General features: G+C 47.9%; 1 protein-coding gene across 1 annotated transcript in view; it reads left to right on the top strand.

The window, feature by feature from the left end:
• The window catches only part of AK5 (adenylate kinase 5), a 351,659-nt gene that overhangs the window by 65,695 nt on the left and 267,156 nt on the right, over nucleotides 1–18,808 (top strand). The window contains exon 6 of the mRNA XM_063939044.1: nucleotides 4,530–4,721. Within this exon, the coding sequence (XP_063795114.1) occupies nucleotides 4,530–4,721 (192 nt within the window). The remainder of the gene's footprint in view (nucleotides 1–4,529; nucleotides 4,722–18,808) is intronic.

The raw sequence follows: 18,808 nt of genomic DNA, 5'->3' as shown, positions 1-18,808 counted from the left end.
TATGGATATAGGGGAGTGTAGGGGATGTATGTACAGTATGGATATATGTTAGTATAGGGGATGTGTGGATATAGGTGAGTGTGGGGGATGTGTGTACAGTATGGATATGTTCGTATATGGGATGTATGGATATAGGTGAGTGTAGGGGATCTGTGTACAGTATGGATATGTTAGTATAGGGAATGTATGGATATAGGCGAGTGTAGGGGATGTGTGTACAGTATGGATATGTTAGTATAGGGGATGTGTGGATATAGGCAAGTGTAGGGGATGTATGTACAGTATGGATATAGGTCAGTATAGGGGATGTGTGGACACAGGTGAGTGTAGGGGATGTGTGTACAGTATGGATATATGTTAGTATTGGGGATGTATGGATATAGGTTAGTATAGGGGATGTATGGATGTAGGTGAATGTAGGGGTAAGTACTGTATGCACAGTGTGGATACAGGTGAGTGTAGGGGATGTGTGTACAGTATGGATATGTTAGTATAGGGGATGTATGGATACAGGTGAGTGTAGGGGATGTGTGTACAGTATGGCTATAGGTTAGTATAGGGGATGTAGGTGAATGTAGGGGTAAGTACTGTATGCACAGTGTGGATACAGGTGAGTGTAGGGGATGTGTGTACAGTATGGATGTTAGTATAGGGGATGTATGGATACAGGTGAGTGTAGGGGATGTGTGTACAGTATGGCTATAGGTTAGTATAGGGGATGTAGGTGAATGTAGGGGTAAGTACTGTATGCACAGTGGAGTGTGGATACAGGTGAGTGTAGGGGATGTGTGTACAGTATGGATATAGGTTAGCATAGGGGATGTAGGGGTAAGTACTGTATGCACAGTGTGGATATAGGTGAGTGTAGGGGATGTGTGTACAGTATGGATATGTTAGTATAGGGGATGTATGGATACAGGTGAGTGTAGGGGATGTGTGTACAGTATGGATATGTTAGTATAGGGGATGTATGGATACAGGTGAGTGTAGAGGATGTGTGTACAGTATGGATATAGGTTAGTATAGGGGATGTAGGTGAATGTAGGGGTAAGTACTGTATGCACAGTATGGATACAGGTGAGTGTAGGGGATGTGTGTACAGTATGGATATAGGTCAGTATAGGGGATGTGTGGACACAGGTGAGTGTAGGGGATGTGTGTACAGTATGGATATATGTTAGTATTGGGGATGTATGGATATAGGTTAGTATAGGGGATGTATGGATGTAGGTGAATGTAGGGGTAAGTACTGTATGCACAGTGTGGATACAGGTGAGTGTAGGGGATGTGTGTACAGTATGGCTATAGGTTAGTATAGGGGATGTGGGTGAATGTAGGGGTAAGTACTGTATGCACAGTGTGGATACAGGTGAGTGTATGGGATGTGTGTATAGTATGGCTATAGGTTAGTATAGGGGATGTAGGTGAATGTAGGGGTAAGTACTGTATGCACAGTGGAGTGTGGATACAGGTGAGTGTAGGGGATGTGTGTACAGTATGGATATAGGTTAGCATAGGGGATGTAGGGGTAAGTACTGTATGCACAGTGTGGATATAGGTGAGTGTAGGGGATGTATGTACAGTATGGATATGTTAGTATTGGGGATGTATGGATATAGGTGAGTGTAGGGGATGTGTGTACAGTATGGATATGTTAGTATAGGGGATGTATGGATACAGGTGAGTGTAGGGGATGTGTGTACAGTATGGATATAGGTTAGTATAGGGGATGTAGGTGAATGTAGGGGTAAGTACTATATGCACAGTGTGGATACAGGTGAGTGTAGGGGATGTATGTACAGTATGGATATGTTAGTATTGGGGATGTATGGATATAGGTGAGTGTAGGGGATGTGTGTACAGTATGGATATGTTAGTATTGGGGATGTATGGATATAGGTGAATGTAGGGGATGTGTGTACAGTATGGATATAGGTCAGTATAGGGGATGTGTGAACACAGGTGAGTGTAGGGGATGTGTGTACAGTATGGATATATGTTAGTATTGGGGATGTATGGATACAGGCGAGTGTAGGGGATGTATGTACAGTATGGATATAGGTCAGTATAGGGGATGTGTGAACACAGGTGAGTGTAGGGGATGTGTGTACAGTATGGATATATGTTAGTATTGGGGATGTATGGATATAGGTTAGTATAGGGGATGTATGGATGTAGGTGAATGTAGGGGTAAGTACTGTATGCACAGTGTGGATACAGGTGAGTGTAGGGGATGTGTGTACAGTATGGATATGTTAGTATTGGGGATGTATGTTAGTATTGGGATGTATGGATACAGGCGAGTGTAGGGGATGTATGTACAGTATGGATATGTTAGTATTGGGGATGTATGTTAGTATTGGGATGTATGGATATAGGTGAGTGTAGGGGATGTATGTACAGTATGGATATGTTAGTATTGGGGATGTATGTTAGTATTAGGATGTATGGATATAGGTGAGTGTAGGGGATGTATGTACAGTATGGATATGTTAGTATTGGGGATGTATGGATACAGGTGAGTGTAGGGGATGTGTGTACAGTATGGATATGTTAGTATTGGGGATGTATGTTAGTATTAGGATGTATGGATATAGGTGAGTGTAGGGGATGTATGTACAGTATGGATATGTTAGTATTGGGGATGTATGTTAGTATTAGGATGTATGGATATAGGTGAGTGTAGGGGATGTATGTACAGTATGGATATGTTAGTATTGGGGATGTATGGATACAGGTGAGTGTAGGGGATGTGTGTACAGTATGGATATGTTAGTATAGGGGATGTATGGATACAGGTGAGTGTAAGGGATGTATGTACAGTATGGATATGTTAGTATTGGGGATGTATGTTAGTATTAGGATGTATGGATATAGGTGAGTGTAGGGGATGTATGTACAGTATGGATATGTTAGTATAGGGGATGTATGGATACAGGTGAGTGTAGGGGATGTGTGTACAGTATGGATATGTTAGTATAGGGGATGTATGGATACAGGTGAGTGTAAGGGATGTGTGTACAGTATGGCTATAGGTTAGTATAGGGGATGTATGGATACAGGTGAGTGTAGGGGATGTGTGTACAGTATGGATATGTTGGTATAGGGGATGTATGGATACAGGCGAGTGTAGGGGATGTGTGTACAGTATGGATATGTTAGTATAGGGGATGTATGGATACAGGTGAGTGTAGGGGATGTGTGTACAGTATGGATATGTTAGTATAGGGGATGTATGGATATAGGTGAGTGTAGGGGATGTGTGTACAGTATGGATATAGGTTAGTATAGGGGATGTATGGATATAGGTGAGTGTAAGGGATGTGTGTACAGTTTGGATATAGGTTAGTATAGGGGATGTATGGATATAGGTGAGTGTAGGGGATGTGTGTACAGTATGGATATAGGTTAGTATAGGGGATGTATGGATATAGGTGAGTGTAGGGGATGTATGTACAGTATGGATATAGGTTAGTATAGGGGATGTATGGATATAGGTGAGTGTAAGGGATGTGTGTACAGTTTGGATATAGGTTAGTATAGGGGATGTAGGTGAATGTAGGGGTAAGTACTGTATGCACAGTGTGGATACAGGTGAGTGTAGGTATATGTATGTATAGTATATATGCCTGTCTGCTGCTGGGGAAACATGAATCACTCGGCAGAGATGATAAAGATGGCGGTTAGTAGACATGAATCCCGGTCTCTGCGGGACTTTCCCTCTCAGCGTGGGCTTTGGATCTAGTTACCGGAGCCCTCAGCTCTTGGCTGGATGCCTGCTCTTGAAAAGTGTATTTTGGAACCTATTTCATGCTCAGAGAATTTAGGCTGAGAGGTTCTGTTGCTGGATACACTGTAATGCCTGGATGCGGAGGCTGAATATTACACAGTGTGTGCGAGACGGGATGAGTCTCCCGGCCACAGCGCAGAGATAATACAATGTGTGTAGGTAGAAAACAAACACATCGGGGGAAATGTAATAGGGTGTGAGAATCATAACGTGAGAGATATTGGTCAAATTCTCCTATTTTTTTTAAAGTGGCAATCGTTTACATGGCAAAACCAGGTTGATTTTGCCATTTAAATGATTGCCACTTGAAAAAAAATAGGAGAATTTGACCAATATCTCTCACTTTCTGGTTCTCACACCCTATTACATTTCCCCCATCATTCCTCTTAGGCAGCAAATGCCCGGAGACTTGATGTCATTGTGTTCCTGCCCCCTATTGCACAGTGCCACAAATTATGCCATTGTTCCGCGGGGGCGGGGCTGCGCTGATGCTGGGACCGCCCAGTGGGAACATGAATGCAGTCCGTGGGTATGATCGATCTGAGCTTGTGTGTCCTACCCATAAATCCACCTGGATTCGCCTTCCTTTAGAAGCGGCTGTTGCACCGCTACAGCGAAAGTGTTTCTGACTATTTCTAACTTCTGCTAATTTAATGGAAACATTTTCAGATCTTTTCTTTGTTTTGCTGTTTGTCATTTTCATTGTCAGTAATGTCATTATTATTATTTATTTTTGTAGATCTGTACGCCGGATCTAGTGGTGTTCCTGGCTTGTGCCAATCACAAACTGAAAGAGCGTCTCCAGAAACGGGCGGAACAGCAGGGCCGGCCGGACGACAATCTCAAGGCGATTCAGAGGAGGTTAATGAACTTTAAGCAGAATGCGGTTCCGCTGGTCAGCTACTTCCAGGAAAAGGGCCTCATCATCACGGTAACTAGGAAATCCTCATTATTTGTATACTCACCGTTTCCGGACGGTGTTAATGGGAATCAAAGGTGTTTTACCTGTGTTTGTATTTACACCCTTCCTTCTTTGTAAGAGTAGTTTGGGGGTCATTCCCCAATTTATCGATAGTGAAGTCCCAGTACAGATGTACAAATGGCGCACGTGCTGATATGGACTATTTGGCGCGGTTAAAGCATTATCTGTTCATAAAAGTTAAAAATAACTTTTTCAAATACTTTTTTAATTGACTTTTGTTATTAGGTGAATCAGTGACATCACCAATATTCTCTCATTCGATGCACAGTGTACTGCTAGTGACATCACTGAGGCATGAGGCACAGAGTGATGTCACTGGTACCTAGCGATTCGATAGGAGTGAATATCGAGCTGACAAAGCGGCTGCCTCCTCTGTGAATACGCGACAGATGTAGTATAGATATAACGGGAGGACTTTACAGCAATCTCCCATTGCAGAGGATATTTCTCTAACGTCCTAGTGGATGCTGGGGACTCCGTAAGGACCATGGGGAATAGACGGGCTCCGCAGGAGACTGGGCACTCTAAAGAAAGATTTAGTACTACCTGGTGTGCACTGGCTCCTCCCTCTATGCCCCTCCTCCAGTTAGAATCTATGCCCGGCCAGAGCTGGGTGCTTTTAGTGGGCTCTCCTGAGCTTGCTAATATGAAAGTATTTTAGTTAGGTTTTTTATTTTCAGAGAGCTTCTGCTGGCAACAGACTCTCTGCTACGTGGGACTGAGGGGAGAGAAGCAAACCTACTAACTGCGGCTAGGTTGCGCTTCTTAGGCTACTGGACACCATTAGCTCCAGAGGGATCGAACACAGGACCTGACCTTGTCGTCCGTTCCCGGAGCCGCGCCGCCGTCCCCCTCGCAGAGCCAGAAGTCAGAAGCCGGCAGAAGCAAGAAGACATCGAAATCGGCGGCAGAAGACTCCTGTCTTCACATGAGGTAGCGCACAGCACTGCAGCTGTGCGCCATTGCGCCCACACTACCCACACACTCCGGTCACTGTAGGGTGCAGGGCGCAGGGGGGGCTCCCTGGGCAGCAATTAGGATACCTCTTGGCAAAAAGACACATATATACAGCTGGGCACTGTATATATGTACGAGCCCCCGCCATTTTATTACACAGACCCGGGACTGAAGCCCGCTGCAGAGGGGGCGGGGCCTTCTTCCTCAGCACTAACCAGCGCCATTTTCTCTTCACAGCTCCGCTGAGAGGAAGCTCCCCAGGCTCTCCCCTGCAGTATCAAGGTAGAAAAAGGGTAAAAAGAGAGGGGGGGCACATAAATTTAGGCGCAAAATTATCATAAACAGCAGCTACTGGGTAAACACTAAGTTACGGTGTAATCCCTGGGTTATATAGCGCTGGGGTGTGTGCTGGCATACTCTCTCTCTGTCTCCCCAAAAGGCCTTGTGGGGTCCTGTCCTCAATTAGAGCATTCCATGTGTGTGTGCGGTGTGTCGGTACGTTTGTGTCGACATGTTTGACGAGGACGGTTACGTGGAGGCAGAACAAGTGCAAGTGACTGTGGTGTCGCCGCCGACGGCGCCGACACCTGATTGGATGGATATGTGGAAGGTGTTAAATGATAATGTAAGCTCCTTGCATAAATGGTTGGATAATCAGTTAGGGTCTCAACCCGTGTCTGATTCTGCAGCTCAGAGGCCGTCAGGGTCTCAAAAGTGCCCACTATCCCAGTTGGTTGACACAGATGTCGACACGGATTCTGACTTCAGTGTCGATGACGATGAGGCAAAGTTGCAGCCTAAAATAACTAAAGCCATCCGATACATGATTATAGCAATGAAGGATGTATTGCACATACCGGAGGAAAACCCTGTCCCTGACAAAAGGGTATATATGTATGGGGAGAAAAAGCAAGAGGTGACTTTTCCCTCTTCACATGAGTTAAATGAGTTATGTGAAAAAGCATGGGATTCCCCCGATAAGAAAGTGCTGATTTCCAAAAGGTTACTTATGGCGTACCCTTTCCCGCCAACGGACAGGATGCGCTGGGAATCCTCCCCTAGGGTAGATAAAGCTCTGACACGCTTATCTAAAAAGGTGGCCCTGCCGTCACAGGATACGGCCGCCCTAAAGGATCCTGCAGATAGGAAGCAGGAAAGTATCCTGAAGTCTGTTTATACACATTCAGGTACTATACTGAGGCCGGCTATTGCATCGGCCTGGATGTGTAGTGCTGTAGCAGCATGGACAGATAATCTATCTGAGGAAATGGATATCTTAGACAAGGATACCATTTTACTGACCCTGGGGCATATAAAAGACGCTGTCCTATATATGAGGGATGCCCAGAGGGACATTTGCCTACTGGGCTCTAGAATAAATGCAATGTCAATTTCTGCCAGAAGGGTCCTGTGGACTCGGCAATGGACAGGTGATGCCGACTCCAAAAAGCACATGAAGGTGAAACCTTACAAGGGTGAGGAATTGTTTGGGGACGGTCTCTCGGACCTAGTTTCCACAGCTACGGCTGGGAAGTCAAACTTTTTGCCATATATTCCCTCACAGCCTAAGAAAGCACCGTATTTCCAAATGCAGTCCTTTCGATCACAGAGAAGCAAGAAGGTCAGAGGTGCGTCCTTTCTGGCCAGAGGCAGGGGTAGAGGAAAGAAGCTGCACAACACAGCTAGTTCCCAGGAACAGAAGTCCTCCCCGGCTTCCACTAAATCCACCGCATGACGCTGGGGCTCCACAGGAGCCAGGAGCGGTGGGGGCGCGTCTCCGAAATTTCAGCCACCAGTGGGTTCGCTCACAGGTGGATCCCTGGGCTATACAGATTGTGTCTCAGGGATACAAGCTGGAATTCGAAGTGATGCCCCCTCACCGTTACCTCAAATCGGCCCTGCCAGCTTCCCCCATAGAAAGGGAAGTAGTGTTAGCGGCAATTCACAAGTTATATCTCCAGCAGGTGGTGGTAAAGGTTCCCCTCCTTCAACAAGGAAGAGGATACTATTCCACAATGTTTGTGGTACCGAAACGGGACGGTTCGGTCAGACCCATATTGAATTTAAAATCCCTGAACATTTATCTGAAAAGATTCAAGTTCAAAATGGAATCGCTCAGAGCGGTCATTGCAAGCCTGGAAGAGGGGGATTTTATGGTGTCTCTGGACATCAAGGATGCGTACTTGCATGTCCCCATTTATCCATCTCATCAGGAGTACCTCAGGTTTGTGGTACAGGACTGTCATTACCAATTCCAGTCGTTGCCGTTTGGCCTGTCCACGGCATAGAGAATATTTACCAAGGTGATGGCGGAAATGATGGTGCTCCTTCGGAAGCAAGGGGTTACGATTATCCCATACTTGGACGATCTCCTCATAAAGGCGAGGTCCAAGGAGCGGTTGCTGATCAGCGTAGCACTCTCTCAGGAAGTGTTGCAACAGCACGGCTGGATTCTGAATATTCCAAAGTCGCAGCTGATTCCTACGACGTGTCTGCCCTTCCTGGGCATGATTCTGGACACAAACCAGAAAAGGGTGTTTCTCCCGGATGAGAAGGCTCAGGAGCTCGTGACTCTGTTCAGAGGCCTCCTAAAACCAAAACAGGTATCGGTGCATCACTGCACGCGTGTCCTGGGAAAAATGGTGGCGTCATACGAAGCCATTCCCTTCGGCAGGTTCCATGCGAGGATCTTTCAGTGGGATCTGTTGGACAAGTGGTCCGGATCGCATCTTCAGATGCATCGGCTGATCACCCTGTCCCCCAGGGCCAGGGTGTCTCTTCTGTGGTGGCTGCAAAGTGCTCACCTCCTCAAGGGCCGCAGGTTCGGCATACAGGACTGGGTCCTGGTGACCACGGATGCAAGCCTCCGAGGATGGGGGGCAGTCACTCAAGGCAGAAACTTCCAGGGGCTGTGGTCAAGTCAGGAGACTTGTCTGCACATCAATATCCTGGAACTAAGGGCCGTATACAACGCCCTGAGTCAAGCGGAGCCTCTGCTTCAAAACCAACCAGTGCTGATTCAGTTAGACAACATCACGGCAGTGGCCCATGTAAACCGCCAGGGCGGCACAAGAAGCAGGGTGGCAATGGCAGAAGCCACCAGGATTCTTCGTTGGGCGGAGAATCACGTACTAGCACTGTCAGCAGTGTTCATTCCGGGAGTGGACAACTGGGAAGCAGACTTCCTCAGCAGGCACGACCTCCACCCGGGAGAGTGGGGACTTCATCAAGAAGTCTTCACGTAGATTGCAAATCGATGGGAACTGCCACAGGTGGACATGATGGCGTCCCGTCTCAACAAAAAGCTAAAAAGATATTGCGCCAGGTCAAGGGACCCTCAGGCGATAGCTGTGGACGCACTTGTGACACCGTGGGTGTTCCAGTCGGTCTATGTGTTTCCTCCTCTTCCTCTTATACCAAAGGTGCTGAGAATTGTAAGAAAAAGAGGAGTGAGAACAATACTCATTGTTCCGGATTGGCCAAGAAGGACTTGGTACCCGGAATTGCAAGAAATGCTCACAGAGGACCCGTGGCCTCTGCCTCTCAGACAGGACCTGTTACAACAAGGGCCCTGTCTGTTCCAAGACTTACCGCGGCTGCGTTTGACGGCATGGCGGTTGAACGCCGGATCCTAGCGGAAAAAGGCATTCCGGATGAAGTTATTCCTACGCTGATAAAGGCTAGGAAGGACGTGACAGCAAAGCATTATCACCGTATATGGCGAAAATATGTTGCTTGGTGTGAGGCCAGGAAGGCCCCTACAGAGGAATTCCAGCTGGGTCGATTCCTGCACTTCCTACAGTCAGGAGTGACTATGCGCCTGAAATTAGGGTCCATAAAGGTCCAGATTTCGGCCCTATCCATTTTCTTCCAAAAAGAACTGGCTTCACTGCCTGAGGTTCAGACGTTTGTTAAGGGAGTGCTGCATATTCAGCCCCCTTTTGTGCCACCAGTGGCACCTTGGGATCTTAACGTGGTGTTGAGTTTCCTGAAATCCCACTGGTGTGAGCCACTTAAGACCGTGGAGCTAAAGTATCTCACATGGAAAGTGGTCATGCTGTTGGCCTTAGCTTCGGCTAGGCGTGTGTCAGAATTGGCGGCTTTGTCATGTAAAAGCCCCTATCTGGTTTTCCATATGGATAGGGCAGAATTGCGGACTCGTCCGCAATTTCTGCCAAAGGTGGTGTTATCCTTTAATTTGAACCAACCTATTGGGGTGCCTGCGGCTACTGGTGACTTGGAGGATTCCAAGTTGCTTGACGTAGTCCGGGCTTTGAAGATTTATGTGACCAGAACGGCTGGAGTCAGGAAGACTGACTCGCTGTTTGTCCTGTATGCATCCAACAAGCTGGGTGCTCCTGCTTCAAAGCAAGCTATTGCTCGCTGGATCTGTGGCACGATTCAGCAGGCTCATTCTGCGGCTGGGTTGCCGCATCCAAAATCGGTGAAAGCCCATTCCACGAGAAAGGTGGGTTCTTCTTGGGCGGCTGCCCGAGGGGTCTCGGCATTACAGCTTTGCCGAGCTGCTACTTGGTCGGGTTCAAACACTTTTGCAAAGTTCTACAAGTTTGATACCCTGGCTGAGGAGGACCTTGAGTTTGCCCATTCGGTGCTGCAGAGTCATCCGCACTCTCCCGCCCGTTTGGGAGCTTTGGTATAATCCCCATGGTCCTTACGGAGTCCCCAGCATCCACTCGGACGTTCGAGAAAATAAGATTTTACTCACCGGTAAATCTATTTCTCGTAGTCCGTAGTGGATGCTGGGCGCCCATCCCAAGTGCGGATTGTCTGCAATACTTGTACATAGTTATTGCTTGCTAAAGGGTTATGTTATGTGGCATCAGTTGAGTGATGCTTGTTTGTTGTTCATACTGTTAACTGGGTAAGCTTATCACAAGTTGTACAGTGTGGCTGGTATGAGTCTTACCCGGGATTCCAAAATCCTTTCCTTGTAATGTCAGCTCTTCCGGGCACAGTTTCCTTAACTGAGGTCTGGAGGAGGGACATAGAGGGAGGAGCCAGTGCACCCCAGTAGTCCTAATTCTTTCTTAAAGTGCCCTGTCTCCTGCGGAGCCCGTCTATTCCCCATGGTCCTTACGGAGTCCCCAGCATCCACTACGGACTACGAGAAATAGATTTACCGGTGAGTAAAATCTAATTTTCGTGGCTTATCAGTCAATAGCCTCGGAGGTCGCGGAGAGAGATTCATTCTTGTGTAAAACTTTTAATTGCCTTTTTTTTTAATTTGCAGCTGAGTTTCTCTTGTCTGATGTGGAGATCTCACGGAGTCTTATGTGACTCATCTGTGCCTCGTTGTTCCTTACCATCTGGCATGTGGGGCTGTTATATAAATAGCGTTCCGATGTACAGACTAAGACGTGCGCTTTTTTTTTTTATGCAGAACATTGATACCGTTATTTTAAGCTTGATGAAATAATATATATTTGCTCAGTCTGTTTTAAATATATTTATTATTATATTAATATAATTATATTGTTACTATTAATGTGATTATTGTTTACTTATGTCATTAGCATATGATACGCACGTCTTGTTGTAGAAATTATTTAATCACCTACATCAGTCGTCACTAATCAGTAGAGCTTACAGTCTAATTCCCAGGTTCTTAACGACTCTATGCCCAATTATACCCCTTTCACACCGCAAATATAACCTGGGATATTGCCAGGTCGAGCCACCCTGTATTGCAACCCGGTATAAAAGCAGTGTTATACATGGGTTGGACCCGGGTCAATGTGCACTCTAAAGTGCCCAACCCGGGTTATTCAACCCTGCATTCATGTAATGCCCCTTTTACACCAAAATCCTGGGTCTGACCCAGGATTTGGCACACGGTTCCAAGCCGGGTCAGACCCGGGACTCCCCCCCCCCGTTTACACTGCAGTGCCGATCCGGGAATATCCCGGATCGGCACCGTTTACACTGTAGTGTCTTGTGGGCTGGCGCTTATAGATGATGTCATCTCCAAGCGCCGGCCCACACTGTAGGCCGGGGGCAAGCACAGCAATCTGGAAGCTGCTGTGCTGCCCCCAGTCTCCGGCGCTTCCAGGCTCCAGACATGGTGCTGCTGTCTGCATAGACAGAGTGTTCCGTGACCCCCAGCCTCCCGACAGCCCGCCGGACACTGAGGTATGGGAGGTTTGCCATGCTGTTAATGGGTGTCAGGTCGGCTGACCCGGCTTACCCATTTACACCGCCTCCTTCCCAGGTCTTACCCGTGTCCAACCCTGCATATGTGCCGGGTTGGATTCCCGGGAAAGTGGACCCGGGGTGACCCTTTGACACTATCTGCAGTCCCGGGATTTTGCGCTCTCCCGTGCAAAATCCCGGGATATTTCAGGTGGTGTAAAAGGGGTATAAAAGTGCTGATTGGCTGTTCTTTGTGTGCCTTGCTGATGTCAGCAGCCTGAGCCCTGCTACACAGGAGAGAACAGAGAGCAGTAAGAATTAGAGCTGTTAAGAATTATTAAAAGTACAAACAGGGCCCTTGGGGAGCGCCCGAAAAGGGGGCGTAGCCTATATGAAAGGGGCATAGTCTTGTGTCAGAGCCGCGATCGCGAGTCACACCCCCCTTGTACCGTCACTGAGGGGGCATGCCCAGCACTCTCTGAGCTGCTGGCATCCCCTCTGTCACCTGTGAATAGACACTGCGCGCATGCAATGCTGTTCTGCTAAGCAGTGCAGCAGTGACACTAGCCTCCCAATTCCCCCCCCCCCCCCCTCCCCCACCGCGGGACACTGGGCGGGACAGTCCCAAAAAACGTGACTGTCCCACGAAAATCAGTACAGTTGGGAGGTAAGTTACTGGAACAGTTAAAGATGCAATTGTGTATAAAAACATCGCTCTGTCAGCCATAATTCCTGCAATGCTGTCCGCTGTCCCCACCCTCTCCTTTTGTCCCCTTCTGAAACCTCATCTTTCTGAGCCAAAAAGAGTCCATTTAAAATGACATCCATGGTGTTGTAATTGCTGATCCGGGTTGAGTTAAAAAGGAGCCAACCCTGCAATAACCCGGGTTGAAAGTGTAGTGTGAAACAATCTGACCCGTGTTCGACCTGGGTTGGACCCTGGTTCAAAATACTGGGTCGGACCCGAGTTTGCGGTGTGAAAGGGGTATTAAAGTCTGAAGCCACTCACTGGGTGTGGTATGTTAAATAGACTAGACTTAGGTCGACAGTGTCTACGTCGACCACTAATGGTCGACAGTAAGTAGGTCAACATGTTTTCTAGGTCGATATGTACTAGGTTGACATGAAAAAAAGGTCGACATGAGTCTTTTAAATGTTTTTGGTGTCGTTTTCTTTGTAGAGTGACCGGGAACCCCAATTAGCGCACCGCGTCCCCTCGCATCGGGCAGTGTGCCTCGCTATGCTCGGCACAGGTTCCTATTCCATATTGTAGTCCATGTGGATCGTTAACTGTGAAAAAGTTCTAAAAATTAAAAAAAATGTGAAAAACTCATGTCGGCCTGGTACATGTCCACCTAGAGTCCCTGTTGACTTAGAAACCACGTCGACCTAGTTACTGTCGACCAATACTGGTCGACCTCGACATTGTCAACTTAAGTCTTGACGATCTAGAGTCTAAATCCCCCACTAACTTACCAGTATTTTTAATCTTGCTGGTTGTTCGCGGTTTTATTGGCGCAGTCTGTAATGACAAATAGAACATGTGTGTGCTTGGCCGCTCTGAATAATGTAGGACAGGTGTTCTCGTCCCTCTTTATCGTCCAAAAAGTCTGGTTGCATCTACAGCTGTGGGTAATGGTCGTCATTATATTGTCATGTGATGAGTGCCGGGTATGGTTCTTTAATGGACGCTGTTCTGTGGTTTCACGGCTGTATATACTGAATTGCTTGGAATGATCTCTCTTGGGATATATTACCTGCCTATATTAACCTTAATGACACCTGCGGTGCCTCCCAGCCTCTCCATGGCTGTGTGGAGGTGCAGAATGTATTATACAGATGGGTCCACGATCATCTTGGCTTCTCTGCTGCACCTAGGTGCACCAAGGTTTATTAGCATACGCCTTTCATCTATTGTTCTCAGCTGCAATACAATACAGAGAGAACAATACAGCAGAGGATTAAGTCCAACTGCCCTGGCTCACGTAATCCTATTAAAGGGATAGATGAGCAGGGCTCCATCTGTACCAGCGAATTGTAGGATTTGGCACCATTGCGCCATTTATATACAATTCTGCTGAGCTAGTTTTACGTTGGGTGCGTTTCTAGGGGCGTTCCATTCTGGGAGGCTCACGGGGATCTAAATGCCAATAAAGAACTTACAGCTGGAGAGGCAGAACTGGTGAGGAAGGGTGCCTTCTTCAGTCAGGGTAGGTGCACGTATGCACTGACCATGACGATGATTTGCAGTAAGCCGGGTGCGTCCCGGGTTACTGCAGCGGCATCCCGTCCATCAGAATACCGACAGCCCCTCATTAAGGCCCCTAACCCTCACCTTTTCCCTATCCTAACCCTCCCTGGTGGTGCCTCACCCTACCCTCCCTTCTCCGGTGGTGCCTAACCCTATCCCTCCCTTCCCCACTGCCTAACCCTATCCCTCCCTTCCCCGCTGCCTAACTGTAACCCTCCCTTCCCCGCTGCCTAAACCTATCCCTCCCTTCCCCGCTGCCTAACCGTAACCCTCCCTTCCCCGCTGCCTAACCCTATCCCTCCCTTCCCCGCTGCCTAACCCAATCCCTCCCTTCCCCGCTGCCTAACTCTAACCCTCCCTACTTGATACCTAACCCTAACCTCCCCTTCTATGTGCCTAACCCTCCCTCCCCGGTCCCTAACCTCTCAGTCCCTGCTCCCGAATGCTAACCCCCCTTCTCCTGCCTAAACATAACACCCCCACCCACCACCACCCCAGCGTGTCCCAGTTTAAGGACGATTGGCATGCTGTCTGCTGGTAATGTGACGCCAGCATCCCGAGCAGCGCCTGTATGTGGACACCGGCATTGCATCCTCCTTCGGGATCCCGGCGTCTGTATATTAACCACCGGGATCCCATCTGTCCGAAAGCTAACTGCTTCCCCTGCGAGGTGTACGTGATTCCCTGTATGCATGAGAGCGAAAATACGCCATTTCTCTGCGCACTTCCAGTAATTTACACCCACTTTCATACCGACGTTCCCTGAGTGCATAGCGCATGTTACTGCCGGGGAAAAACATTTTGAAAGCTTTATTAAAACCGAGGGTAAATTTCACTTTTATATCTGGCGTGAAGTGCAGCAGTTTTAGGATATAGATCCCGGGAGATCAGCGAACGGCGAGGCTTTCAGCCAGTGACATTGCATTTGTTCCTCAATGGATCCCAGATGTCACCTAAAACATTCTCATTCTTTTTTTTTTTTTTAGAAAATCGATTCACTAAAGAACAATCTGCATTTTTATTTCCCGGCACTGAGCCGCAGCTGGCGCAGTCATATCTCCCTCTCACGCAGCTGTATTCAAAAAAATGTCACTACGTCTATAATAAACATTTGTTGAGAAGTGAGCTAACGAGGAGTTACTCTAATTTAAAAAAAATAAATACTTTACCAGTGATGCTATTAATGAGAATTTCATCTGATTATCAACACACGTCAAAGTTTGATGTTTTATTGTCATTCTACATAATATTTAGTACATAACATTCTCTCACTCCTCTTCTTCAACCTAAACTTTTTGCCTGCGTCGGCAACTGTGCTCGGCCGAATGAAGTAACACTTGAATTACTCCGGCCGCCATCTAGTGGCCGCCTGTGTGCAAAACACTTGGGCCCTCATTCCGAGTTGTTCGCTCGCAAGGCGAATGTAGCAGAGTTACACACGCTAAGCCGCCGCCTACTGGGAGTGAATCTTAGCTTCTTAAAATTGCGACCGACGTACGCGCAATATTGCGATTACAAACGAGTTAGCAGTTTCAGAGTAGCTCCAGACTTACTCTGCCTGTGCGATCATTTCAGTGCTTGTCGTTCCTGGTTGACGTCACAAACACACCCAGCGTTCGCCCAGGCACTCCCACCGTTTCCCCGGCCACTCCTGCGTTTTTTCCGGAAACGGTAGCGTTTTCAGCCACACGCCCCTGAAACGCCGTGTATCCGCCCAGTAACACCCATTTCCTGTCAATCACATTACGATCGCCGGAGCGAAGAAAAAGCCGTGAGTAAAAATACTTTCTTCATAGTAAAGTTACTTGGCGCAGTCGCAGTGCGAACATTGCGCATGCGTACTAAGCGGATTTTCACTGCGATGCGATGAAAAATACCGAGCGAACAACTCGGAATGAGGGCCTTGAATTCCCCCCTTAGAGGTGAGGCACAGTGTTAGCCTATTATTATATAAGATTCTTCACGTATGCTCAGATGTTATACCTTGTATTTAGTAGATTTTAATAGTTAACATAGATAATATATAAAGTTCTCTAGTATTACATATATTTTTTTTGTATCTATGAACTTACAAGTACTGTATATTTAGACATTTTTGCTAATTTGTATATATCTCGCAAAGTAGAGGTACAAGTTGAGTATCCCTTATCCAAAATTCAAAATCACACATTTTTGGGTCCCCTACTGAGATAATTACACATATATATAGATAATATATTTTCTCTGACGTCCTAGTGGATGCTGGGGACTCCGTCAGGACCATGGGGATTAGCGGCTCCGCAGGAGACAGGGCACAAAAATAAAGCTTTAGGATCAGGTGGTGTGCACTGGCTCCTCCCCCTATGACCCTCCTCCAAGCCTCAATTAGGTTTTTGTGCCCGTCCGAGCAGGGTGCAATCTAGGTGGCTCTCCTAAAGAGCTGCTTAGAAAAAGTTTTTAGGTTTCTTATTTTACAGTGAGTCCTGCTGGCAACAGGCTCACTGCAAAGAGGGACTTAGGGGAGAAGAAGTGAACTCACCTGCGTGCAGGATGGATTGGCTTCTTAGGCTACTGGACACCATTAGCTCCAGAGGGATCGAACACAGGCCCAGCCATGGAGTCCGGTCCCGGAGCCGCGCCGCCGACCCCCTTGCAGATGCCGAAAAGTGAAGAGGTCCAGAAACCGGCGGCAGAAGACTTTTCAGTCTTCATGAGGTAGCGCACAGCACTGCAGCTGTGCGCCATTGTTGTCACACACTTCACACCAGCGGTCACGGAGGGTGCAGGGCACTGCGGGGGGCGCCCTGGGCAGCAATGAAAATACCTTGTTCTGGCTAAAAAATACATCACATATAGCCCCTGGGGCTATATGGATGTATTTAACCCCTGCCAGGTCTCACAAACACCGGAGAAGAGCCCGCCGAAATAGGGGGCGGGGCCTATCTCCTCAGCACACAGCGCCATTTTCCTGCTCAGCTCCGCTGCGAGGAAGGCTCCCAGGACTCTCCCCTGCACTGCACTACAGAAACAGGGTAAAACAGAGAGGGGGGGGCACTTTTTTGGCGTTTTTTGATATATTAAGCTGCTATAAGGGAGACAACACTTCTATAGGGTTGTTCCTATATATTTATAGCGCTTGGGTGTGTGCTGGCAAACTCTCCCTCTGTCTCCCCAAAGGGCTAGTGGGGTCCTGTCTTCGATAAGAGCATTCCCTGTGTGTCTGCTGTGTGTCGGTACGTGTGTGTCGACATGTATGAGGACGATGTTGGTGTGGAGGCGGAGCAATTGCCGGTAATGGTGATGTCACCCCCTAGGGAGTCGACACCGGAATGGATGGCTTTGTTTATGGAATTACGTGATAATGTCAGCACATTACAAAAATCAGTTGACGACATGAGACGGCCGGCAAACCAGTTAGTACCTGTACAGGCGTCTCAGACACCGTCAGGGGCTGTAAAACGCCCTTTACCTCAGTCGGTCGACACAGACCCAGACACGGACACCGAATCTAGTGTCGACGGTGAAGAAACAAACGTATTTTCCAGTAGGGCCACACGTTATATGATCACGGCAATGAAGGAGGCTTTGCATATCTCTGATACTGCATGTACCACAAAAAGGGGTATTATGTGGGGTCTGAAAAAACTACCTGTAGTTTTTCCTGAATCAGACGAATTGAATGAAGTGTGTGATGAAGCGTGGGTTAACCCCGATAGAAAACTGCTAATTTCAAAGAAGTTATTGGCATTATATCCTTTCCCGCCAGAGGTTAGGGCGCGCTGGGAAACACCCCCTAGGGTGGATAAGGCGCTCACACGCTTATCAAAACAAGTGGCGTTACCGTCTCCTGAAACGGCCGCCCTCAAGGATCCAGCGGATAGGAGGCTGGAAACTACCCTGAAAAGTATATACACTCATACTGGTGTTATACTGCGACCAGCCATCGCCTCTGCATGGATGTGCAGTGCTGGGGTGGTTTGGTCGGATTCCCTGACTGAAAATATTGATACCCTAGATAGGGACAGTATTTTATTGACTTTAGAGCAATTAAAGGATGCTTTTCTTTATATGCGAGATGCTCAGAGGGATATTTGCACTCTGGCATCGAGAGTAAGTGCGATGTCCATATCTGCCAGAAGAAGTTTATGGACGCGACAATGGTCAGGTGATGCGGATTCCAAACGGCATATGGAAGTATTGCCGTATAAGGGGGAGGAATTATTTGGGGTCGGTCTATCGGATTTGGTGGCCACGGCAACAGCCGGGAAATCCACTTTTTTACCTCAGGTCCCCTCCCAACAGAAAAAGACACCGTCTTTTCAGCCGCAGTCCTTTCGTTCCTATAGGAACAAGCGGGCGAAAGGACAGTCATATTTGCCCCGAGGCAAAGGAAAGGGTAAGAGAGTGCACCAAGCAGCTTCTTCCCAGGAGCAGAAGCCCCCCCCGGCTTCTGCAAAGCCCTCAGCATGACGTTGGGGCTTTACAAGCGGACTCAGGGGCGGTGGGGGGGTCGACTCAAGAATTTCAGCGCACAGTGGGCTCACTCACAGGTGGACCCCTGGATCCTGCAGATAGTATCTCAGGGTTACAGGTTGGAATTCGAGAAGTCTCCCCCTCGCCGGTTCCTAAAGTCTGCTCTGCCAACGTCTCCCTCAGACAGGGCGACGGTATTGGAAGCCATTCACAAGCTGTATTCTCA

The sequence above is a fragment of the Pseudophryne corroboree genome, chromosome 9, assembly GCF_028390025.1.
Source record: "Pseudophryne corroboree isolate aPseCor3 chromosome 9, aPseCor3.hap2, whole genome shotgun sequence".
Taxonomy (NCBI): Eukaryota; Metazoa; Chordata; class Amphibia; order Anura; family Myobatrachidae; genus Pseudophryne; species Pseudophryne corroboree.
This window is presented reverse-complemented; position numbering and strand designations above follow the sequence as displayed.